General features: G+C 39.2%; 3 protein-coding genes and 1 long non-coding RNA gene across 13 annotated transcripts in view; 2 read left to right on the top strand and 2 right to left on the bottom strand.

Moving 5' to 3' along the window:
• The window catches only part of pycr3 (pyrroline-5-carboxylate reductase 3), a 540,655-nt gene that overhangs the window by 395,693 nt on the left and 118,113 nt on the right, over positions 1 to 26,849 (bottom strand). The gene's annotated exons all lie outside the window — the stretch shown is intronic.
• Positions 1 to 26,849, bottom strand: part of si:ch211-221n20.8 — a 142,362-nt gene that overhangs the window by 52,886 nt on the left and 62,627 nt on the right. The gene's annotated exons all lie outside the window — the stretch shown is intronic.
• Positions 6,654 to 10,160, top strand: LOC108180292 (uncharacterized). 3 transcript variants are annotated; one of them, XM_087298886.1, is made up of 4 exons: positions 6,654 to 6,873; positions 8,829 to 8,975; positions 9,172 to 9,858; positions 9,925 to 10,160. In XM_087298886.1, the coding sequence occupies exons 1-4, from the start codon at positions 6,681 to 6,683 to the stop codon at positions 10,125 to 10,127; spliced, it is 1,230 nt and encodes a 409-aa protein (XP_087155012.1). In that variant the 5' UTR covers positions 6,654 to 6,680; the 3' UTR covers positions 10,128 to 10,160. The 3 variants fall into 3 exon arrangements, with proteins under 3 accessions (XP_087155012.1, XP_087155011.1, XP_087155013.1); XM_087298885.1 differs by having other exon boundaries at positions 9,172 to 10,160; XM_087298887.1 differs by having other exon boundaries at positions 6,654 to 8,555; positions 9,172 to 10,160.
• On the top strand, positions 17,901 to 20,688 carry LOC100004253 (uncharacterized). 2 transcript variants are annotated; one of them, XR_015519140.1, is made up of 4 exons: positions 17,901 to 17,944; positions 19,079 to 19,167; positions 19,260 to 19,325; positions 19,629 to 20,688. It is a non-coding gene; the product is annotated as an uncharacterized LOC100004253 (long non-coding RNA). The 2 variants fall into 2 exon arrangements; XR_015519139.1 differs by lacking the exon at positions 19,629 to 20,688 and having other exon boundaries at positions 19,260 to 19,392.

The following is a 26,849-nucleotide window of genomic DNA, read 5'->3' as shown; positions in this document are numbered from 1 at the left end:
AAGTTTCCGCTATATAATCCAATTCGGTAGGTGGCGCAGTTACAAAACGGGTCCTAGAAATGCAGTTTCACTATGTCATCCAATCCGGTAGGTGGCGCTTCCGCAATAAACTAGGGTCCTAAAAATGAGGTCCTAAACATGCGGTCCTGAGAGTGCAGCTACTCCAGTTGTGCAGGATCATACTATTGCCTCGCTGGGCCATCGGGTATTTCTGTGTGGAGTTTGCATGTTCTCCCTGTGTCCGAGTGGGTTTTTCCCGGGTTCCCTGGTTTTCTCCCACCATCCAAATGTGCTCTATATTATAGACAAATAAGCCTAAATCTTTTTTCTAATGTCTTACTCTCAGGAAGTTCGCCTTGGCCTCAGCAGCGGGGGAGTTTAAGGCCCCGTTTACACTAATGCGTTTTAGTTTGAAAACGCATAAGTTTTGCTACGGTTACGCCAACCGTCCACACTACGCCGGAGTTCTCGAGCGCCGAAAACGGAGCGTTTCGAAAACGCTGGAGAGGCCGTTTTCATTCTGAAACGCTGCTGCTCCGTCTCAGTGTGGATGATGGAAAACGGAGACATCTGAAAACGGAGGCGGGGCTGCAGACGTTCGCCTCTCTGATTGGGGCTTTTCCTGAATATTAAGTAGCCTAACACGCACAGTTCAGTCCTGAATCTTCTCCGTGTAAGTTCAGACTTCGCAAGTTTGATCAAGGCTGCAGTCTCTTCTTCTCAGTTTGATATGGAAAAGCAGACTATACCGAGGACACGGGTAAATCTTCAAAGGGAACAGTGCACTTTATAACTTCATTCACATCACCCTGGCTTCGTTGTTTCACTTTCTCAACAATAAAATGTAAACATGATTTAAGGAACTGCCTATTTTCATTTTAATATTAGCAACTTAACAGACAGCAGAAATGTTGAGGCGCCGTGCTGTATAAGATGAGCGTCATCTTCACTGTCTGGATATTTATAACAAAACGGAGCCGATAACAACTGCCTCCTTTCAATTTCAGTGAAAATACGAAACATGCCCTCTCTTTTGCTGAGTATCAGTTTTAAGAATCGATAATTATAAAAGTATAACATACAATAAGTTTATACATTGTAGGAAATAAAGGCAAGCGATAAGTCAATATACAGAATGTACGTGGTTACATTAATCATTAACTTATCTTTGCGCTCAGCCAAAATACGTTACCTGAGAACAAGTAATAGATTCCAATGCCCAAAGTCAGGGAATATGTCGTTAGATAAAGACAACAAGATGAATGAAATATCCCGTTTAATAAATATAGTGAGATTAAATCCAGCGGGAGATGCTTGATGAGAAGTCCGACTAGCAGAGCTCTCATCTGGGTACATGGGCTGCAGCGCTTGCCCGAGAGCGTCTGTGTGGTCACGTGATGTGTGTTTCAGCGTTTTGGTGTGGACGGAGAGCAGTTCAGAAACGCTGGGTAAAACGCGAGTGTGGACGCGGATCGTTTTCATTCTAAAACGCCGTTTTAAAACTAAAACGTACTAGTGTAAACGGGGCCTAAGATCGACCTGAGCTCAATCTCCCCTCACCCTGCGAAAGGGGGGAGCTCTGGGCTTGAGGATCTCTTGAGCTCAGGGCTCTCTCCCGGGACAGCACGCCAAACAAGCTACATATAAATCATGAGCTAGGTGTGAACTCTTGAAATATTTCCATTGCGTCTGGTTACTGTGTGGTCTGACAAAGGCACACAATCTTCCTTTCGTGCCGCTTCCTCTCCAAATAACTTTGACGATGTCTTTGGTAGCTGGTAATAGCAATGCTTCGCCAACTGTGTGCGGCTTCTTAGCACGCGCGATGTGGAGTGATGCCAAATATGAGGCTTTAAAACACCTCTCAGGGACAGATGCTTGCTGCTAAAAAAATACTAGCCTGCCGGGTCAAACACAACTCCTGATGTTTTAATAGTCGATTTTTCTGCCTCATTGGGAAGTTTCTGCTGTAGATGGCGCTTGAGCTTGGAGGGTTTCATGCATTCGTTGGAGACAATCTCTTGAGAAAGAACACACTGGGGTCTATCTACTCCCTGCTTTAACATGCAGGTAAAACCAAACGCAATGTAAGATTCATCATGCTTTCTGGTTTCCTCAACGCTCGCCAAGTCAGATTTGCATGAAGTGCTTGTGGGAGCGGGATTCTTTACAAATCTTTCCATCATCTGTCCTGCACTTACAGCCGCTAACTGCTCCATTCAACTGTATCCAAAATCTTAAAGAGCGCAAAGGATTTTGGGATAAACACATTACAGTTAAGTATCCACTGATATAAACCATAAAACTATATATAGATTAATAATTTATAGTCATTAATAATTTTAGGATTGGGAGTATCCAAATGCGATGATGGCGGAGTAAGAAGTCGCACGTTTCTGCTCTGAATATTACTTTCAATCACTTTGACTAATCTGAGTTCTCTACGCGTTTTAAGCGTATCTGATATTTTACATAAGATTAACAAGACATCGTGACAGCGTTTATAACCTAATATGCCGAGAGGTAATGCAAAAAAGAACACTGGAATAACTGAGGAGGATAACGTGCAAGCGTCGGGTATGGCGGCTTCGACACAGGGAGACGACATCCGCGAGCTTCTCGGGGGCATCAGATCAGAGGTCGCAGCGCTCAGAGTGGAGATTCTTTCTGAGCTAAAAACCTCCATTTCAGCTGTGAAAGCATCGCTGCAAACCCAGGGGGAAAAATTGAAAGATGTCGAGGAATCATTAACCAGCGTGGATGGCCGTGTCACTTCTTTGGAAACTGCATGCGCAGCTCTGACCAAAGACAACGAACGAATGAAAATGAAACTCGACGACTTAGAAAATCGCTCAAGAAGGAACAACGTGAGAATAATTGGCATTCCTGAGCACACTGAGAGCGCGCATCCAACCGCATTTACTGAAGAACTTCTACTTAAAGTATTCGGGAAGGAGAGTTTTCCCAAGCCCCCGGTGGTGGATAGAGCGCATCGCTCCCTGGCTCCCGTACCAAAATCAAACCAACCCCCGAGACCCTTTATTGTTCGAATTCAATTGGGATTCTGAATTGGGAAATTGTATCAGACAGCAAGAGATCACGGAAGCCATCGTGGCTATGCAGAGTGGTAAAGCACCTGGGCCGGACGGCTTTTCTATAGAGTTCTACAAGAAGTTCTCAGCTTTACTAAGCCCACTTCTTGTAGCAGTATATAATGAATCTTTTAAGAGGGGCTCTCTCCCACTGACTCTCACACAGGCATCTATCTCACTCTTGTTAAAGGAAAATAAGGACCCCATTTTCTGTGAATCGTATAGGCCAATTTCACTGCTAAATGTGGACCTTAAGATACTAGCCAAGGCTCTTGCATTGCGCCTTGAACCAATTTGTCCAGCAGTAATACATGGTGATCAAACAGGCTTCATTCGTGGACGTAATTCGTTTAATAACTTGCGGTGTTTGTTTAATGTAATGTACATGCATTCACACTCTGATATCAATGAAATCATCGTTTCCCTTGATGCTGAAAAAGCGTTTGATCGAGTTGAGTGGGAATATCTTTTCTTTACTCTCAAAAAATGTGGCTTCCCTGAAAATTTGATTTCCTGGATCAGGCTCTTGTATCCTGCCCCAATAGCCTCAGTCTGCACAAATAATATCTATTCAGAATATTTCCCTTTGTATAGAGGTACAAGGCAGGGTTGCCCCCTTTCACCTTTGCTGTTTGCCATTTCGATTGAGCCCTTGGCCATATTACTTCGTCAATCTACTATTTTTACAGGAATCACTCGGAATGACAAAGAACATAAAATCTCCTTATATGCAGATGACGTTCTTTTATATGTCTCAAATCCAACTCATTCAATACCTCACATACTATCAGTCTTAAAAGATTTTGGAAAAATTTCAGGCTATAAAATAAATATGCACAAGACAGAGTATTTTGAGATTGATGCCCCTCTAGATAGATCTTCTTACACAATACCATTTAAAGTGGATCAGGATAAGTTTAAATACTTAGGCATATCAGTTACTCGCTCCTTTAATGACTTGTTTAAAGCCAACTTTTATCCATTACTAAAATGTTGTAAACAAGATTTCAAGAAATGGTCCACTCTACCTCTTTCACTGTCTGGACGTATTAATCTAATTAAAATGACAGTTCTCCCACGGTTTTTATACCTTTTTTCAAATATACCCATATTCATAAGAAAACTGTTTTTCTGTAACATAGATAAATTGATAAGCCATTTTATATGGGGAGGTAAATCACCTCGTATTAGAAAATCATTCCTCCAGAGGAATAAATCCCAAGGAGGCATGGCACTGCCAAATTTTTTGTTTTACCACTGGGCAAGCAACATTCAAAAAATGTTGTACTGGGTATCTTCTTGGGACCCAGAGTCAATTCCACTGCGGGTACAGGGTGAAAGAGCTTGTTCCAGAGCTTCTCTTAAATCTTTGATATGTGCATCACTTCCAATTTCAGAAAAGAATTATATGACTTCTTTTAATCCAATAGTTGTACATACATTAAAAATTTGGTCACAGTTAAGAAAGCATTTTGGCTTTCAGGCTCTCTCAATTGCAGGTCCCATTGCCTCTAACTGCTTATTTGCCCCATCTTGTACAGACTCTGCATTCCGGGTGTGGGAGGAGAAGGGGATTAAATGCCTGAAAGATTTATTTATTAATAATATTTTTTGCTCCTTTGAAGAGCTTGCTCATAATTTTTCTCTGCCCAAAAACAATTTTTTTTAGATTTCTGCAAATACGAAGCTTTGTTAAGTCAAAATTTAAATCTTTTCCTGAATTACCTGCTGCCTCAGTAATTGATGCATTATTAGACTTAAAACCCGAAAGTAAAGGACTAATTTCTCATATATACTCTTTAATTTGTACAATTGATCCTCAAAGTCTAGAACATATTAAAACCTCCTGGCAGCTCGACTTGAGCAGAGACTTCACAGACTTAGAATGGGATGGTATTTTAAACAAAGTACATTCATCATCACACTGTACCAGACATGCCCTTATTCAATTTAAAATACTTCACAGGTTACATTTTACAAATTTAAAATTGTCTAAGATCTATCCTACTGTTAGTCCAGCATGTAGTAGATGCTCAATTTCACCAGCCACAACTGCCCACATGTTTTGGTTCTGCCCAAATCTAGGGAGGTTTTGGAAAGATATTTTTCAATCATTTAGTGATATGTATGGTTTTCCTATTGAACCTGAACCCCTGTTGGCAATTTTTGGAACCAGTCCAGAAAATATTGTGCTTAAAGAAGAAATATGTAGAGTAATTGCTTTTACCACGCTACTGGCAAGGCGTTTAATTCTTCTGTATTGGAAAAAAACTGAGGCCCCAACACATAGTAGATGGATTAAAGACGTTATGTATTTTATTCAGCTTGAAAAAATCAAATTTACTCTAAGAGGTTCAAAAAATACTTTTTTAAAAACCTGGTCTCCCTTTCTTACATACGTTGACCATTTACAATTTTTGGAGCAGGAGGATATATAAAATCTCTCATAATCCCAAAAGACCCCCCCCCCCCCCTTTTTTTTCATATTTTCTTATTCCTCTTTCATGTCACTGTAACCTTGTAATGCCTTTCACAATGGCAGTGCTTGTAATAAAGGTATACAGAACCTTTCTTTTATCACACACTGAACTGTTCACTTTTTATGTGTATCGTATATCTTGAGGACTTTATGTTTGCAGACTGTTAGCTATGTATATCTTCTGTTAAAGCCACAAAAGGGAAAGTAGTGTTGGGGATATTTGTTTATATATTTTGTTTTGTTGTTGTTGATTGTTTGTCTTTTTTTTGTGCAAATGTAAAAATAAAAATCCTTATAAATAAAGTATTAAAAAAAATAATAATAATTTTAGTATTGGAAAAAAAAATATCTTGTAAATAATTTTTTGTTTCTGCCAAGTTTTTCGCGGACCCCCCAGCGCTCTCTTGCGGCCCACAAGGGATAAGGGCATACGGATGAGCCCTTCCCAATTCACACAGTGAATGAAACCAAACATTCTTGCTGTAAGGATCATGGCCCGAAATGTCCATCAGTTGTATCCTTCAAAATCATTCTCCACACCACCACCAGTGTGCATCATCCACTATCCTAAAAAAATAATGCATCAAAGCCAATGTTGTTATTATCGTTCACATGTCCAAGACTGTGATAAAAGAAAATAAATAAAGCCCACAATTACTCTCTGTACTGAAAATACGTCATTTTGTGTGTGTTTCACCAAATCAGTGACATCATGTATAAATTTTATGAGTTAAAATCCTGTATTTTTCTAAACAATTTAGTCGTTTTGATCAGAACTGAGGTTGATCAACAGATTTATGCAAAAAAATAGAAAAAATATTGATCTGATGCATTTTTACAGCAGATATATTCAGTGGATGTTTTCGTCCACAACAAAAGGCTGGTTAGATTGAACAGTGCACAAGGGTTAAGAAGCATTCAGAAATGTCTGCCAAACCCTCTCCACCTAACCGTTTGTAGTATTTGTAGTTTAACACTTTCTACCTGTGTTTGAAGTTGTAACAGCACAAGCACGTCAGTCCCTCCCCCGCATGACGTCACAGTTTCGAACGCTAATTAGAACACACTCTTGAACGCGCGTCAGTTTGATTTGGTGTTCAGTGGTGTAGATGGTGTTTGACAGTCAGCGAACAGTCATGCGTTTTCAGTCAAAAATACAGCGTTTACAGCACGATATGGATTACAATATTCTGGAGAGAATGATTACAAGAGATTCACCAGAGTTCAGGAGCCGCGGTCGCGCTGGAGGAGCGTCCGAACAGAGAGCTTCATCTGCGGCCGTCGTGGAGAACCAGACAGCAGGTAAGAGCACAGCAGCACACCGGTGGAAATATACTGTATTATTTTATATATATATATAGTAAATTTACTATAGGACATTTAGTGGGTTTCCTGAGGTAAATACTGCAGTGTTTTTGATATTTACTACAGTAAATCACAGTGATGTGGTAAATCTATTCTGCTATACACTTACTGTGGTAAAGTAGATAATATACTGTATGAACTACAAGACAAATTACGACAGATATCTCAAATGTCAACATCAATGATGTTTATGTATATAAAATGATATAATATCATTATCCTAATTCATATTTTCACTACATGTAAAGCACAATTATACAAATACACAGTTTTAATTCATTATGTGATCATATTTTACTCATTATTATATGTTTGAGAATGTAGAAGGCTAAAATAAACAATAATAAAATATAAAACTTCATATTATGAAATATAAGTTGTATATTGAACAGCTCTACAGTATATATTATCACAGTAATTGTTCTTGTTATACTGTATGTGTGATAACTTACATTTTTGGTGTGGCTACAGTAAGGAGATACGGCTGTTGAGGGTGTTTTAGCCTTCATAACCTTTAATAAATGGAATGTTTTGGTGTATTTGATATTTCAGTGTGAATGCAGTCAGAATCACAGTGTGTGTTAAAAAGATGAATGACTGTAAACAATTTAACTCTGTCATAATTCACACTGAAACACGGCTCTTTTAAAATATCATGAGTTATTCACATTTATCAGTTCACTGCCGTTCTTTAGTATCGAATCACAATCAGTTTTATTGCTAATACACAGGAATTTGTTATGGCTGCAGAAGCTTACAGTGTACGTAAATTGACATCACAAAATAAATATGAAAAAAAGACGATAAACATTAAACAGAGATGCAGTTAGTCCAAAAGATCTGAATGTTGAGTTGTATGTACAGATTTGTTATAAATATACAGGTTATAAGGTGCTGTGTACAAATGCGTATGAGAAAGTGTTGCATTGTATATTGTTATAAGTATAGTATGTAAGTGTAAATACTACAAACTAAATACTAGAGTAAATGCTGTAATATAATACAGTCTACTAGTTTACTGTAGCAACTTGTAAAATATACTACAGTAATAATTACTACAGTTTATTATTTGTATTATTTCCTGATTTGTAAGTCGCTTTGGATAAAAGCGTCGGCTAAATGTAAATGTAAATTATGCTGAAGATGTTTATTAATAGTACTATTATTATTGTACTGTAAAGCTGGTCTTATCGGCCACTAGGGGTGCTACAATACTGACTTTAATGATTTGGTTTGGTTTTAGGTCATGGATTCAGTTCGGTTTTTGATATGTTCAGTAAAAAAAAATTATATATATAAATATATAAAATAAAAAAATGACAAGTAAAATAAAATACTAAATGAATACAATAAAGCAAAGATGATACTAAAATTAGCATACGCTCATTCTGAAGACGTAGCTCTATATACATTACTGATAAATGATGTATCCAGAAGTACGTGTGGCTGCATTTTGTCTCTGAAAATAACGCTATGGTATGACGCCGTTCCTTTACGCGTCTACAAGCTGACCGCTTACCTCCGTGTGGACGGCTTTACTACTTTACGTCGGCAGACTTGTGATGCAGGGACCACGATGACACGGTTCGAGTCCGGTGAAGAACGGTTCCAGAAAGCAGGTAATGTCTAACCCTACTCCAACTGTAAACCCAACCGTCACAGTAATGTAAAAACAGATCTGGATCTGGAGTCTTCAATATAAGTATAGCTGATTAACCATGTGGATGGATGATATAATCCTTCTGAGCCTACCAGTCAGCGCAGAAGGCCCCTATGATAACGCTCATTAAATGAAGTGATAACATTCAAAGTGGGTGGTGATGTCCAGCCGCTGGTTGTTGTGCTACTGACCCGTTATCTGTACTTTCTAAATGTTTTCTTATTTTCTTTAGAGATGCAAAGACGAGGACGGAGGAAGACAGGCGTTCTTTCATTCTTCCGGAAAATGGGAAGAGCTATCCATAAGCTTTGCTGTATGGATGCAGCAGCAACATCTATAGTGGACCACACTGACCCATCTGGTAGCGCTCGTGCTGTCGGTAAGCAGCGAAACAGAAGGATTAGGAAAGACATGAGTTGTGGTTTTAGCTGATTATTATAATTGAAGTGAAACACAGATTAAAATATTGTAGAATTGAATATTATCCTGCTTATTACATGGCTATAGGCATGTGCTATTAGTTGAATTGGTTGTTATCGGGGAATAACACCTTGTAATGTTTTCTCTCTCTTCAGCCTCAGAATCGAGAGAACGGACTAGAAAGATCTACCTCAAGAAAGATTGCAGCAAAGTCATCTTGAGAATCGTCAAGGGCACCCCAGGGTCCCCGGATCCGTGTGGGGTCTGTGTTGTCTCCATTGACGTGGACCAACCTGGGATCTCCAGTGTGTCTGTTGACCCGGGACCTAATGGATTCTACTCGGATTCTTTTAGTCCGGGTCCACCTGGAGTCCTCCGCTTGTCCCTCGTCCTATGTCCATCTGGGGTGTTCAGTGTGTCTCTTAATGCTCGTCCATCTCGAGGCTGCAGGGTGTCTGTTGATCCCGGTTCGTCTGGGTTCTTCAGTGTGTCCTCTTATCCGGGTGCGTCTCGGGACTTCAGTGTATCTGGTAACCCGGATGCCTCTGGAGGCTGCAGGCTGTCTGTGGATACGGGTCTGTTTGGGGGCTGCGCAGTGTCTGCTGCTTCGGGTCCGTCTGATTGCGGCATGTCAGCTGCTCCGGGTCCGTCTGATTGCGGCATGTCTGCTGCTCCGGGTCCATCTGATTGCAGCATGGCTGCTGATCCGGGTCCGTCTGATTGCAGCATGGCTGCTGCTCCGGGTCCGTCTGATTGCGGCATGTCTGCTGATCCGGGTCCGTCTGATTGCAGCATGGCTGCTGATCCGGGTCCGTCTGATTGCGGCATGTCTGCTTATCCGGGTCCGTCTGGTTGCACCAAGCCTGCTGCTCCGGAACCGTCTGGTTGCACAATTCCAGCTGATCCAGGTCCGTCTGGTTGCACAACGTCTGCTGCTCCGGGTCCGGCTCCTCACTGGTGGATCAGCAGTTCCAGCCCGCCAAGCAACAGAACCAATCAGATGGCGGTGATCCAGTATTCAGAAGGCTTCATAACGCCGGCAGACCTGACTCTCTATGTGTTGTGTGTTCTTGTAATTCTTTTATTGCATGTAGTGTTTGTCTGCATCTGAACTGTAATAAATTGTGTTTGAATACACTTGAAACTGTGGTACAAAGCTCTTTTATTATGTGTGTTGATGATTTTATTTGTATTTTTATGTGTTTTGTGCTCTGGACATGCGTAATTCTCCTAATAATTTTTTAAATATATTGTATTTATTCAGCCTCATCACATAGTGTCAAGCTTAGTGCAGCGTCACACATCTTAAAGCATAAAAAACAAGGAAAATATTAGAGATAATATGAACACAGACATAAGGAAATAATCATGTAGAAATATTAATAAAAACATATTAATAAATATTAATTTTATGACTTATTATGACGTATCTATCTATCTATCTATCTATCTATCTATCTATCTATCTATCTATCTATGCATCTGCCATTATACTGTCTATCCAGCTTTTCATCCATCCATTTATCCATCTATCTGTTTATCCATTCATCCATGAATCTATCATTCTATTATTCTATCTATTTTTATGTCCACATATATCACAAAAATAATAATAATAATACAAATTATTAAAATAGTATTATTATATAAACATACAGCCATGAGTAAAATGTCATAATGCAATAATTATCTTTCTAAATTTAGATAATATTTATTGACAGTTGTCTAAAGAGCTCACTATCAACTTACAACAGCAGATTTGATTATAATAATCCCATAATCATTAGTACTGCTAACTTATTGCACTTAAAATACCTGCTGTATGATTAACATGTTAATGGCAGGAGAGAACAAGCACATTTATCAGGCTTATACTATTACAAATCAATTAATAAATCAATAAAGAATACCCAGTTATACTGACACACCAGTCACAGATCCCAGATCGAGGACTACTCAAGCAGATTATATGGATAAACCGGTGATGTGAAGTGCCATCAGCTTTCTTCAGGTCTCTAATTTCAGCTTTCAGTGGATTTTTCACATATTTCTGAAAGTCATTTCTCTTATATTTTGATTAGGAACCTGTCCAGATGATCCAGATCTGGATTGTTGTGCTGTACATTTGTTTGGTGCTGGTTTGATTGAATAGGTAGCTTAATTTCTTTCAGTCTTTAAGTTATAAATATGACACTGTTGCTTCATTCTAAGGGTGTCACGATTTAGATTTTTAATCAAAATCGATCGAAATTTATGCTCAACTTCGATTATCGAATCAAAAAATAGAATCGTCGATGCTGCCACGCCCCCATGTCACGTTAGCTTGGCTTGCCAAACAGGAAAAAAAACATGCTTGTTGAAGTGCTTGTTAAACTGCAGGAGACCCGTCGACAGAGCTTAAACCCTCTCCTCTTTCAATGAAGTCGCCGGTGTGGGAGTATTTTGGATTTCCAGTGAGTTATGTTCACAACGTTCGTGTTGCAGACAAAAAAAAAACACAGTTTGCAAGCTCTGCTATGTACGTATTACGGTTGGGATGATAGACGATGGGCGCATCCAATCCTCCGCCCCGCACCCGTTGCAAATCCGCTCGCGAAAAATACACACTCAGGCCCTGTTTCCACTAATATGTCTTTGTTTTTAAATGGCATTTTAGAACGACTACGATCCACATCCACACTGGCGTGTAGCATTTCTGAGTGATGTGACGTTGTGCGCCGAGGCTTCGAAGCATGTATCACAAAAACGATACATCTCGCAGTGAAGCAGTGTACCGGAGCTTGATTCGTTTTGCCATCATCACGTGATCAGTGACGTCCGAAGCTTTATTTTCACCTATAACCACGTGACTGCTTCCAATTTTGATTCTAAGGTTTAAACACCCTCATAGTAAAGTGTATAGCGAGAGATTAGGCGTCAATTACATACATTTGTACGGTTTCAAAGCACTGCACCAGTCCCACACACCAGTAATGAATCTAAACTACAATAGTAATTTTTAGTAAAAAGGTTTTGAACCATACTAAAGTGTATTAGCGTATTTTTTACAACTATCTTAAAAAAACCACTGCATATTGTAGTATTGTGTTTAACAGAGACCAGCCGGTGAGTGCAGCCCTGCAGCATCACACAAATAGCCTCTTCCTAGAGCATTCGCCTCCCATGCAGGTATCGCTGGGTCTATCCCAGCTTGGGACAGGACTAGTTGTAATATGATAATCTTTTGAATACCTTGGATTTTACTACAATCATCAGTTGTGTAATGTAATATATCTTGTGTAAAAACTACAGTAATTGAGTAATTTGTTTATATTGCTGTTGTTGTATTACTACATGAATGAGTTGGTCAGTTGTGAACATTTGACATTATGGCAACACAGTGCTTTCCCACACTTTCACCAGAAGAGGTCCTCATCGAGCTCTGATTTAGAAAGCTTCAAGTAACGAACCTTTGTCTGATACAATTGAGTCGAGCGCTTCACTGGTTCAGAAAGCTTCATTTTACCATCACTTGCATTTCTGAGCAGCCCTCCTTCCTCACTACCGCTGAAAACGCACATCACGTGACCACACACACTCGTTCACACACAGACACAGACGCACACACATTGTCATGCGCTCGAGAAAGCGGGTCCAGACAGTCAGCCGGTCAGTAGACTGCTTCCATCTTTTACTTTCACACTAGTGCTTAGTCATTTTAGTGCACACCTCAGATACTGTTGGCTGGTTCCTGTTGGTTGTGCGTCTTTTTTACCGACGCCATTATAACGACACAGATCACTGCCTATTCACGAGTCCCGCGGAAAAAAAGTGATTGACAGGTGGTAATTATGTGTGTATCTTGCCTTTATTCATTTACTGTATGATTTGTTTATGGGTAAAACAAAGACCATGCAGGTCAGGTAGTTTAAACGGTAGGCTACAAATAATTAATTCGTTATTAATTAATTATTCATAATCGAAAATCGAATCGTGACTTTAGAATCGAAAATGTAATCGAATCGAGGATTTGGAGGATCGTGACATCCTTACTTCATTCTGTTGAAAAACATGAACAAAACACACACTTTCACATTCAGTACGTCACGAAGACTGTGGAAAACACTGCAGAGGCTGTACGTTTGGTCTGTAATCAGCAAATTAAGAGGTACTGCTAAGAGTAAACGATTGTCTGTATATTTATTGAACACTATTCTGCATTGTAAGAAAACACTCCAGGATTGCATTTCATTTCTGTAAAGATTTCCTTTTTCATCGCTGCATCATCGACATGTACTCATCATCATATACTCTCATACTATGATGTCAGCTTGTAACTTACTGTCATGCATTTAATGGTTTCCCCCATTAAAGTGTGTGTTAACCGTGTGTTGTGTGCTCTGGACATGCGTAATTCTCCTAATACTTTTTAAAATATATTGTATTTATTCAGCCTCATCACATAGTGTCAAGCTTAGTGCAGCGACACACATCTTAAAGTAGGGCTGGGCGATTTGGCAAAAAAATAAAATCTAGGTTTTTTATAAAGTTTGACCGATTCACGATTTCGATTTTTTTTATTGTGTTACTCGTCTTCTCAAAACATTACAACAACATGACTGAAGTAACATTCTCTATAAAAGTAACTTGGAAAAACCATCTGGTTAAGGAACATTGTAGTTTTAATGTCATACAAAAATCGGTCAAGGTGTAAATAAATGTAAAACAAATTCACAAGTTAAATAGCGTTGCTGAAGATTTGAATAAGAAATATTTGTGTAAATATTCCCGTTGCAGGAATACAGAGGTACTGTTTGCAAGTTTTGCTGAGCCAAGGAAAGATTGGCTGTCAGCTCGGCTTTGACTTTGTCTTCTGATTGAATGTCAGGTTGTAATGATGCTGCCTTTTTCTTAAAAAGATACAGTGGAAGAAAAGGACTGAACATGTAAACTGTAAAGCCTAATTTAACCCAATGTGTGAAGTTGTGGACGTATAGCAGGAGCAAATAAAAGCACCAGATGTGTGTCTACTATAAAATAATATATTTAATTATTTTTCTTTTTCCCCCTTTTAAATACCGATCATTTGATGCGCTTTGCTCCACTCTCTGTATCATGCTGCCTGATCTGTCTGGTTTTCAGCTAGATCCGCTAAATGACGTCATGGGGGCGGGTACTTTCACTTTCACTGCTACAGTCCCTCACCTCTGCTCGTGTTCAAACCAAAAGATCGGCGCGGTTTTTCACATGGCAGGCTTTTACGTCCTTCATACGTGTTGAGATTGAGTTTATCGACTTGATGAGGGAATATGTCTTGACAATCCACACAGACGTGACTCAGACTAATGCAACAAGTAAAATCCTACATGACTTTAACAGGCAGTCAAGCAGGTCGCACACCAGGGGCCTCATGTATCAACGAAGCGTACGCACAAAAACTTTGTGTTCGCCAGGTTTCACGCTCAGAATCGCTCACGTTTAGAATTAATAACGATGAACTGAACGTGGGAATGTGCGCAGCTCCACCCCAGCTTCATGGCTGGCATTGGCGACTCCTAGAGGCAGTTGTGTTAAATTACTCTCTACAAAGTGTCTGAGCATTGCAATGGCAGCTGTATGAGACGGGTTCACTAGCAGGTATATAAGGTTTCCATACCATACAGTTGACCAGCCAAACATTAAAGCACAATTTGCAGCAGTCGCCTGTTTTCCCAATGTAATCTGAGCGATCTACTGCACGCACATTGCTATAAAGACACTCTCTGAAGATGAACTTGCATGCGTGAACAGGGCTCAAAATTAACTTTTTTACTTGGTAGCACCGGTGCTCCCAACTTCAAATATTGAGGAGCACCAAAAAAGATTTAGGAGCGCCCACCAAAAATGAATAAGCACCGCTGCAAATAGTTTTTTAAGGGATTTATTGTATTTTAAAACAACATCAATAGGACTAACAAAAACCAGAAACAACTATCGAACTAATGCTGTGATGACTTGATATTTGTGTGCAATAATTCCAAAATGAATGTCTAATAATTATAGAATATTAATGATAATGAAAATGACAATAATAGTAACAATGAACTGCCTTGAACGTGCATGAATATCTGCTATAAAAAGTCTGTTACTTTATGAAAAATAATTGTAGTTTGCATCAAACAAAAATGAAGCATTGCAGTAAGAAATATTGATTTTGTACTGCTGTTTTTATATGAATGTCAATTTAATAAATAATAATTCTGCTACAAAACGAACAAAATATTATAATAAATCATTCAATTCAATGCTGAAAGCTGCAAAGCAGTCATCAGTAAATAAATAAAAAATAATATACACCTCAAACAAGAATAGACAAGAGAAACACTTCTATCACTCTTTAAAAGTTTTGGTTTCAGTTTGTGTCAATTTAAAGGTTCAGTCTGAGCTGATCTTCATTTTTCTGTGTTAGTGGAAAGCAGGCGAGTCAGCCGACCCAATATATGAGCAGGCAGAGCAGGATTCTTGCTGTGACCACCGGCGCAATACCGCTGTTTGTTATGATGAGCCGCAGATTCAGTGTAAACTTAGTAAAGGCGAGCTTCTTTGGCGATGATATGTACAGTATTAGATTTGACTTTTAGCGGACATTTGCGCTGAACACGCAGTGAACGCAGAGATTCGGGCGCCTTCTCCGAAAAGCACGTACTCGATTGATCTCAGCTGGCAGATCAATATCCATCACGTGTCATGATCGCTTTCATCTGCGCCCTCAACTTTAGGTGGGGTTTGCAAACCTGTGTGCTTTAAGTTTTCATTCTTCAGCCGTTTGCATTTCCCGTGGTCATAAAAGCTCCTTCCCTGTCATCTGACAGCGGAATACCTTGAGTGATTGACAGCTAATATGAACCAATATAGCGGCAGGGAAGAGCGATTCAGCACGTTTTTACAAAAAATCAAAACAGGTCGCACTGCAACCAGTATCTGCAGTCGCACTAATGCGCCCAAATATATTATGAGGTCGCATAGATTAATTTTCGGCCGCATATGCGACCAAAATGGGGGTGAGTTCATTAGACGCTGGAATCGAATCGAGTTCATGCTTGAACGTGTCAAAACATGTTGATATGCGTTTTACGAGCTGCGCCATTAAACTGTTTAAGGTACAACACATTTTACCCCTATAAATCACACTCTTTCTTTTTTAATTCACTCAGTGCGATGTTCAGATTTAACTGTGTTAACCGCATCAGCTAAACTCTCCCACTCTATTTTTTTCTTTTGTTATTAATTCCGGAGGACAAACTTGCAAAAACCACAGTTTTCCTACGGTCTACCTCTGAAAGCAGCACCTCCAGTTCACATTCTGTTCAGAGTTTCTCTTCTTGCTTTTGCCGTTGCTTTTTCGTTGGGTTTTGCCAAAGTAGAGTCATTAGCATATTCATACGGGGGAGGAGGCAGGGAGGGGTTTTGTGCTTGTGCATGTTGCGCTCAGTTTCACGTTCATTCGGATGTACAAAAGAATATGCGTGAGATTCGGCGTACGCAGTGTTTCATACATCTGAATTTTTTTCTGCGTGCGCACATTTACAGCTTTGTGCTTACGCAATGTTTTAGTATGATTTCCACGCAAGTCTTTGTACATGAGGCCCCAGAAGCGCCGCGACACGACCCGCACATGACAGTTTAAAGTATCACACACCAAACGTGCACATTCGCATGATATTTAACATGAAACTAATCAGATGACGCTCTGTGACGCGGCTGAAAAATGTACTGCGTTGTGAGTCGTGGCTGGGCGGCGCCGGTGTGTGTATACAACCTGTTTAAAATTCTAAAACCATGGCGCTGCGTGGTGCTGCGGAGCGCGTGGCCGAGAGGCGCTTCTGGTGTGCTTATTGCTTCATACAGAAAGTGAACCAAAGCACATTGGTGCCATTATAATGTATTAAATGTATATATTTTCTAAAGATCGCGATTTCATGTAGAATTAAATCGTCGTCAAAACGTAAATTCGATTTAATCGAAAAAATCTGAAAAATCGCCCAGCCCTATCGTAAAGCATACAAAACAAGGAAAATATTAGAGATAATATGAACACAGACATGAAATAAGGAAATAATCATTTAGAAACATCAATAAAAACATATTATGACTTATTATGCCACTTTATACAAGATGTAAAATACGTCTCTGATGTCTCGAGAGCAGGGGTTTTCAAGCTTTTTAATCTCAGGAACCCTCAAATATGATGATTCCTTGCAGAAGACCCTTTTGCCTAAAGTTTAAAGGCACTTTTGTATTTCAAGTATAAAGATGTAAACTAAAATTCTGTGTAACGTAAAGACATTATTGTTCATATTTCACAGGCATGTCAAATGGTATTGTTTTGAAAACTGTTTATTTTATTAGTTGGCAACTCACTATAGCCAAAAATGATTCTCAAACTTTTTATATTTCATAACAACAACAACAACAACAACAAAGACGAATGTTCACATTAACTGAACAAGATAGCTTTTCTAACTAAGGCACTGGTGGATGAAAAGTTTTTTTCCCTGTCTTGTATTTATGGAAAATTGCTAAGTGAAGTTTAATTTTAAACTAATTTCGAGAAGAGCATGTGCTCATGATTGACCCAGGATCCTCCAATCAGAGGATCCCTAGTCACTATATATATATCCTCATTTCCTTTCTACAGCTATCTTCGTCTGGAAAAAACTCCCCTCCTCCCACCTTTATCCAGAATGGGCGGCACGGTGGCTCAGTGACTAGCACTGTTGTCTCACAGCAAGAAAACCAATGGCGTTGTCTCCTCGCTGGAGAAGGGTAATCCTGCACAACTGGAGTGGCTGCCCTCTCAGGACCGCATTTTTAGGACCGCATCTTTAGGACCCTAGTTTTTTGTGACAGCGTCACCTGTCGGATTGGATCATGGATGCGCTAATGGACGACACGGATGACAAGGAAAGTGTAAGTACCGATTTTTCTATTAAGTTTTATTTTAAACTGTTAAAGTATGTGTTTATTTTGTAATGCTGCTGTTTTATACTGTGAGTTTATGCAGAAATGCCAGATTAGCCTGCATGATTTACCCCACTTTTAAGGGTCTGGGACAAAAATGTTACGTGACGATTTTTTTTTCCAGAAGAAGAATAAAATATTATAATAATAAATATGGATAATTTTACACAGCCAGAGTGAGAGGTGTTATAACTGTTAATACTTTTCTAGAGTTCGTTTTCTAGTTTGATTATACGACGTTCGTAACTCGTGACCATGGTTTAATGAAACATTGTTGATTTAATGGCTTGTTGACTTAACGGCTAATGTGCTTAGTGACTCATGCATTAAACTAAGATGGTAAAAGCACGTTTGATGTAAGAGTTTCAGATTTATCTATATTTTACTGAATTCGTGTTATTCGTTGTATTACATTAGCACATTAAAAATTGTGCTGACTGCCTGTTTGCCCCACAATACTGTATGTGGGGCAAATTTACAGCAAATTTACAGCATTAGACTGATGATTTGTCATCGTTTTACAGTGATGAATGAGATTCTGAAAGTTAGGCTTATTCTGCAGGTCTTAACCATATAGAGTCTCATATCTTTAATATATATATACAGGTATGTTTTACCTGGCGAATAAGAAGTGATGGCCAATATGATTGGATTGCTTAGGCTCATTGTAGGAGGAAAAGAAAACAAACTACAGGATGATTTTCATTGAGGTTATCTCAAACTGTTGAGTAACACTTTATAACATCTGCATACTATAAATAAATAATTATTAAGCATTTAATAACTAGTTAATTTATTAATATTTTATTTGTTTAGCATTAACTCTACATTTAATAGACATTGATAAGCAGTTTATAAATACAGTTACAAATACTAGCTGTGTTCTTGAGTTTATAGCATATCTATAATGAAGTGCAGCTTATCTGTGGTGTTCATTTTCCAGAGGAATGTCTGGCCAAATAAGTGTAAAATAATATAATATAAACTGCATGCTGGGTGCTACTCATTTATGAATCCATGTAAAATGATTTGCTGTTCTGTGGTAGTATTTTAGTTCATATTTAAATGATTTTTTTTTCATAGGCCATCGTACATCCTCTGGGTGTCTTGAGGAGCTGGTCTTTGGATGATGCTGAGCAGGTCTTTCTCTCTGGTAAAGATTATCATTACAGGTCAGAATATAGTTAATTTTGGCACAATGCTCAAAGAGCCTTTTTGTTACTGGTATATATGTTAACTCAACAGTGATTGTTCTCTATTTCAGTGAAGTAAAAGAATTTAACAGACAGATTTACAAACAACTGACGAAAGAAGGGAAACCATTCAATAGGTGGGTATTGCTCTTATATACTTAAAAATATGGAGTTGGGAGTAGTTTCCTGTTTGGTTCTCCCAACAGTGCATACGCTTAAGCCAGAAATATATATATATATATATATATATATATATATATATATATATATATATATTATAGCTAACACTGTAAAGCAAATGTTTGTTATTATACCTCTTATATTAAATATTAATCTAGATTTAATTTCATAACAATTGATTAACCTTTTGAGTTCATATACATTGTTTTACATATTCAAGAATATATATATATATTCATTCATTTTCTTTTTCGGCTTAGTCCCTTTATTTATCAGGGGTTGCCACAGCAGAATGAACCGCCAACTTATCCAGCATATGTTTTACACAGCGGATGCCCTTCCAGCTGCAACCCAGTACTGGGAAACACCCATTTACACTCATACACTTGAACATGGGGAGAACATGCAACTCCACACAGAAATGACCACTGGCCCAGCCGGGGCTTGAACCAGCAACCTTCTTGCTGTGAGGCGACGGTGCTAACCACTGTGCTGCCCTATGTGCTGTATGCGGGTGAGTGGGATTGACAAACCACTTGGAGGGAACACTCTTGCTGTCTTAATGCAATAGACATTTTGTTATAAATAATCATGTGCGTTTCATGTTTATTCATATAACTGCTATTTTATCTCTTAGCACTTCATTTTTGTCTTGATATTTAATATCTCTTGTTTAAATACACTATGAACAGCAGCTGCGCTAATTATTTTCCTTGTTCCCTATTTCCTCCTGGGGATATTCATCCAGAGGCCTCTAGAGGTCGTAACCTGTGAAGAGATGATGCCACCATAGAGGACTTCTAAATGTATCCATAATCCTGAAACAGACCGTATCATGAGCAGATGCTGTGGTGGTCATAGAGAAGTGGAGAGCATGAGACTGATTAATGAAAGACCCCAGTGACAGATGAGTGCCCACATTGACCCTGTGGTCCAGACTGAAAACCAGCTGGTGACCTACTCACACCTGCAGCTTCTCCACGATGGACGCCCAGTGTTTGCCTCCAGCGCCTAGACTGCAGCTCTGCACGTGAAGTGTGGCCAGAAGAGAAATGGTTGTGCCCAACTGAGCCTAGTTTCTCTCAAGGTTTATTCCTTCCCTTTCATCAATTTGTAAAGTTTTGTTCCTCCACTGTTGCCAATGGCTTGCTTGGTTTAAGACTTGTGGAACTGTGCATCGATGGATTTGCTTTTTTTAGTGTTTGGACTTTCAGCAGTGAATACTAAACCACACTGAACTGAATTTAATAAATGTTAAGCTGCTTTGACACAATCTACATTGTAAAAGTGCTTTAGAAATAAAGATAAAATTAATTGAAATTGAATTGAATATTCAACAAGTATCCATTTTTCTCAGAAAACATATTTATAAAGGTGCTGTTGACTTGAAATTTTCACCAGATGTTGATAACAATTTGTAAAGTAATTAGATTTGTTTTCTATTCATATATATTTTTTTCTTTGGTTTTTAGGTCAATAGCACCTTTTAGAAATAAGTTTTCTGAGAAAAATGGGAACTTGTTGAATACTTATTTACCCCAGTGTGTATGTATATATATATATATATATGTGTGTGTGTGTGTGTGTGTGTGTGTGTGTGTGTGTGTGTGTGTATGTATTTATATGTATGTATATGTGTATATATATATATATATATATATATATATATATATATATATATATATATATATATATATACTTGAACTTTCTTCTTCACTCTCATTCACAGGAGCTAAAGTCTACAGCCAGTTTGAATGCAGCAACTGAATAAACAGTGGGGTCATTTTTGTGGTTGAATTGCATTAATAAAAATAAAAGTGTGGATAATTATATAAATGTACATTCTTGAATCATCCTTGCCTCTCTTGTCTCTCTAAAACCTTTACAACCTGGTTTTAAATTAGTAACTGCAAATGCTGATCCCATTTGATTTCAATTTATTTTCCTTAATACTGAGCTAATTAGTTCAATGTAATGGGGTTCATCAATATACAGTATTTTTCAAGGAATTTAAGATTTTTAAGCCACTCAACTCTATTTATTCATTTATATTTTAGGTGTAAATTTATTTGTTTCATTTTAAAATTGTTACTTAAAGCAGGCGTTTTACACTTTAACCTCTGTAATAAAAGTGCCTGAAAGTTTCCGCTATATAATCCAATTCGGTAGGTGGCGCAGTTACAAAACGGGTCCTAGAAATGCAGTTTCACTATGTCATCCAATCCGGTAGGTGGCGCTTCCGCAATAAACTAGGGTCCTAAAAATGCGGTCCTAAACATGCGGTCCTGAGAGTGCAGCTACTCCAGTTGTGCAGGATCATACTATTGCCTCGCTGGGCCATCGGGTATTTCTGTGTGGAGTTTGCATGTTCTCCCTGTGTCCGAGTGGGTTTTTCCCGGGTTCCCTGGTTTTCTCCCACCATCCAAATGTGCTCTATATTATAGACAAATAAGCCTAAATCTTTTTTCTAATGTCTTACTCTCAGGAAGTTCGCCTTGGCCTCAGCAGCGGGGGAGTTTAAGGCCCCGTTTACACTAATGCGTTTTAGTTTGAAAACGCATAAGTTTTGCTACGGTTACACCAACCGTCCACACTACGCCGGAGTTCTCGAGCGCCGAAAACGGAGCGTTTCGAAAACGCTGGAGAGGCCGTTTTCATTCTGAAACGCTGCTGCTCCGTCTCAGTGTGGATGATGGAAAACGGAGACATCTGAAAACGGAGGCGGGGCTGCAGACGTTCGCCTCTCTGATTGGGGCTTTTCCTGAATATTAAGTAGCCTAACACGCACAGTTCAGTCCTGAATCTTCTCCGTGTAAGTTCAGACTTCGCAAGTTTGATCAAGGCTGCAGTCTCTTCTTCTCAGTTTGATATGGAAAAGCAGACTATACCGAGGACACGGGTAAATCTTCAAAGGGAACAGTGTACTTTATAACTTCATTCACATCACCCTGGCTTCGTTGTTTCACTTTCTCAACAATAAAATGTAAACATGATTTAAGGAACTGCCTATTTTCATTTTAATATTAGCAACTTAACAGACAGCAGAAATGTTGAGGCGCCGTGCTGTATAAGATGAGCGTCATCTTCACTGTCTGGATATTTATAACAAAACGGAGCCGATAACAACTGCCTCCTTTCAATTTCAGTGAAAATACGAAACATGCCCTCTCTTTTGCTGAGTATCAGTTTTAAGAATCGATAATGGCCATTTTAAAAGCATAACATACAATAAGTTTATACATTATAGGAAATAAAGGCAAGCGATAAGTCAATATACAGAATGTACGTGGTTACATTAATCATTAACTTATCTTTGCGCTCAGCCAAAATACGTTACCTGAGAACAAGTAATAGATTCCAATGCCCAAAGTCAGGGAATATGTCGTTAGATAAAGACAACAAGATGAATGAAATATCCCGTTTAATAAATATAGTGAGATTAAATCCAGCGGGAGATGCTTGATGAGAAGTCCGACTAGCAGAGATCTCATCTGTGTAGATGGGCTGCAGCGCTTGCCCGAGAGCGTCTGTGTGGTCACGTGATGTGCGTTTTCAGCGTTTTGGTGTGGACGGAGAGCAGTTCAGAAACGCTGGGTAAACCACTAGTGTTCACGCGGATCGTTTTCATTCTAAAACGCCGTTTTAAAACTAAAACGTACTAGTGTAAACGGGGCCTAAGATCGACCTGAGCTCAATCTCCCCTCACCCTGCGAAAGGGGGGAGCTCTGGGCTTGAGGATCTCTTGAGCTCAGGGCTCTCTCCCGGGACAGCACGCCAAACAAGCTACATATAAATCATGAGCTAGGTGTGAACTCTTGAAATATTTCCATTGCGTCTGGTTACTGTGTTGTCTGACAAAGGCAAACAATCTACCTTTCGTGCCGCTTCCTCTCCAAATAACTTTGACGATGTCTTTGGTAGCTGGTAATAGCAATGCTTCGCCAACTGTGTGCGGCTTCTTAGCACGCGCGATGTGGAGTGATGCCAAATATGAGGCTTTTAAACACCTCTCAGGGACTGATGCTTGCTGCTAAAAAATACTAGCCTGCCGGGTCAAACACAACTCCTGATGTTTTAATAGTCGATTTTTCTGCCTCATTGGGAAGTTTCTGCTGTAGATGGCGCTTGAGCTTGGAGAGTTTCATGCATTCGTTGGAGACAATCTCTTGAGAAAGAACACACTGGGGTCTATCTACTCCCTGCTTTAACATGCAGGTAAAACCAAACGCAATGTAAGATTCATCATGCTTTCTGGTTACCTCAACGCTCGCCAAGTCAGATTTGCATGATTTGCAAATCTTTCCATCATCTGTCCTGCACTTACAGCCGCTAACTGATCCATTCAACTGTATGCAAAATCTTAAAGAGCGCAAAGGATTTTGGGATAAACACATTACAGTTAAGTATCCACTGATATAAACCATAAAACTATATATAGATTAATAGTTTATAGTCGTTAATAATTTTAGGATTGGGAGTATCCAAATGCGATGATGGCGGAGTAAGAAGTCGCACGTTTCTGCTCTGAATATTAGTTTCAATCACTTTGACTAATCTGAGTTCTCTACGCGTTTTAAGCGTATCTGATATTTTACATAAGATTAACAAGACATCGTGACAGCGTTTATAACCTAATATGCCGAGAGGTAATGCAAAAAAGAACACTGGAATAACTGAGGAGGATAACGTGCAAGCGTCGGGTATGGCGGCTTCGACACAGGGAGACGACATCCGCGAGCTTCTCGGGGGCATCAGATCAGAGGTCGCAGCGCTCAGAGTGGAGATTCTTTCCGAGCTAAAAACCTCCATTTCAGCTGTGAAAGCATCGCTGCAAACCCAGGGGGAAAAATTGAAAGATGTCGAGGAATCATTAACCAGCGTGGATGGCCGTGTCACTTCTTTGGAAACTGCATGCGCAGCTCTGACCAAAGACAACGAACGAATGAAAATGAAACTCGACGACTTAGAAAATCGCTCAAGAAGGAACAACGTGAGAATAATTGGCATTCCTGAGCACACTGAGGGCGCGCATCCAACCGCATTTACTGAAGAACTTCTACTTAAAGTATTCGGGAAGGAGAGTTTTCCCAAGCCCCCGGTGGTGGATAGAGCGCATCGCTCCCTGGCTCCCGTACCAAAATCAAACCAACCCCCGAGACCCTTTATTGTTCGAATTCACCACTTCCAGACGAGGGAACTGATTCTTAGACTCGCACGGGAAAAGGGACAGCTTCTCTACAACAGCTTTCGGATTCAGTTTTATCCAGACGTGAGCGCGGAGGTGGCTAAGAAGAGAGCAGCGTTCAACCCGATCAAAGCACGGCTGAGAGAGGCCGGTATAGAATTCGGTCTTCTCTTCCCTGCACGTTTACGAGTCACCCATAATGGTCAGAAACATTTTTTTGATTCTCCTCAGCAAGCTACTGATTTCGTTCAGGAGGTTTTGCCACCCACGATAAGCAAGCAGCTGTAAATGTCTCAAAGTAGACTGCTTCGTAACTGCTTGCTTCTAAACGTATTCTCGATTACATAATCACTTAAGCGATTAAACGGACAATTTAAAAACTGATTCACCTGTTAATCTAGTTCATAATCGTTGTTTGAAAGTGTTCATATTAAGATAAAACGGTGCTCTTGGTAACGTTAATATTTCAATATTTTATTTTTTTTTGACGAGAATTCAATAGTTGTATTACTATTTTTTTATTTGATTTGTTTATTTATTTATTTTTTTACATGACAGAGTAGAAATGATAACTGGTAAGTGATGGTACACTGTAAACCAGTAGACGTTTGGTTTCTTATAGTTATGTTGGGTTTAATTTTGGAGGTGGGTGGGTTTTTTGTGTGGCTTTTTTTGTTAATTAGCTCTCAGTTAGAATCCCTTCATGTCAGCAAATGCTTAAGTTATATGTTGCCAATGCTTATAGTCATGTATAGTCTCTCTTTCTCTATTTTGATTCGCTTACTAGTTGTTTTCCTGTAGAAAATGTCCAAGCATCAAGTAAGTGAGATCAATTTTGTGACTTGGAATGTGAAAGGCATTAATAACGTGATTAAGAGGAATAAGGTTATGTCACATTTACATTTCCTAAAGACAGGAATAGCTTTTCTGCAAGAAACACACATGTTGAATACAGATGTGGTGAAACTTAAAAGATCTTGGGGTGGGCAGGTTTATCATTCCTCCTTTAATGCTAAAAGCAGAGGTACTGCTAAACTTATTAGAAAAGATGTTCCATTTGTCAATGATAATGTCATTAGTGACATTAATGGTAGAAATATCATTGTGCCAGGCCATCTGTTTGATAAACAAGTAATACTGATCAACATCTACGCCCCAAACTTTGATGATTGTTCTTTCTTCAGCAAAGTTTTTAGCACAGTTCCATCAGTTGACAATCATGCTTTGATTATAGGCGGTGACTATAATTGTGTTTTGGATACGTCGTTAGACAGATCCTCAAGCAGAGTCATACCACCTGCTAAATCTGCTATACTTATACAAGATTTTTGTAAACAGTATGGGCTAGTTGATCCATGGAGATTTTATTTCCCCTCCTCTAAAGCATTCTCATTCTTTTCTCCAGTACATCATACCTACAGCCGTATTGATTTCTTTTTGATCGATAAAGCCCTAATATCTCTTATTTCATCAATCAAATATCATAACATTGTAATATCAGATCATGCTCCTTTCTCGTTTAAACTTAGCTTTCCTAATTATCATTCAGGTGTCAGGCACTGGAGGTTAAACTCTCTATTATTGTCAGATGATAAATTTGTTACATTTTTATCAAAAGAAATAATCTTCTTTTTTGAGACAAATGATACACCAGAAAACTCAAGAGCCACATTATGGGAGGCTCTTATAGCTGTTATACGTGGAAAGATTATTTCCTTCTCCTCCTACACCAAGAGAAAAGAGACTGCCAAACTTAGAGAAATTTCAGATGAGATAAACAAATTAGATGAACATTATGCTGTAAAACAATGTCCTAAATTATACAAGGAAAGACTGCGCCTTCAGACAGAGTTTAATCTTTTGACAACTACTCAAGAAGAGAAAAGGCGGATGGAGCGCAGAAAAGGCGGATGGAGGTGGTGGATAGAGCGCATCCCTCCCTGGCTCCCGTACCAAAATCAAACCAACCCCCGAGACCCTTTATTGTTCTAATTCAATTGGGATTCTGAATTGGGAAATTGTATCAGACAGCAAGAGATCACGGAAGCCATCGTGGCTATGCAGAGTGGTAAAGCACCTGGGCCGGACGGCTTTCCTATAGAGTTCTACAAGAAGTTCTCAGCTTTACTAAGCCCACTTCTTGTAGCAGTATATAATGAATCTTTTAAGAGGGGCTCTCTCCCACTGACTCTCACACAGGCATCTATCTCACTCTTGTTAAAGGAAAATAAGGACCTCATTTTCTGTGAATCGTATAGGCCAGTTTCACTGCTAAATGTGGACCTTAAGATATTAG

This window comes from Danio rerio, chromosome 20 (genome assembly GCF_052040795.2).
Source record: "Danio rerio strain M-AB ecotype USA chromosome 20, GRCz13ab, whole genome shotgun sequence".
NCBI lineage: Eukaryota > Metazoa > Chordata > Actinopteri > Cypriniformes > Danionidae > Danio > Danio rerio.
The sequence above is the reverse complement of the archived record's forward strand: the minus strand, read 5'-3'. Positions and strand labels throughout refer to the sequence as shown.

Coding starts and splice junctions, on each gene's coding strand:
- LOC108180292 (XM_087298887.1), top strand. CDS start 8,297: ATGATACTAAAATTAGCATACGCTCATTCTGAAGACGTAGCTCTATAT. Junction 8,556..8,828: donor AGAACGGTTCCAGAAAGCAG/GTAATGTCTAAC, acceptor TATTTTCTTTAG/AGATGCAAAGACGAGGACGG. Junction 8,976..9,171: donor TGGTAGCGCTCGTGCTGTCG/GTAAGCAGCGAA, acceptor CTCTCTCTTCAG/CCTCAGAATCGAGAGAACGG.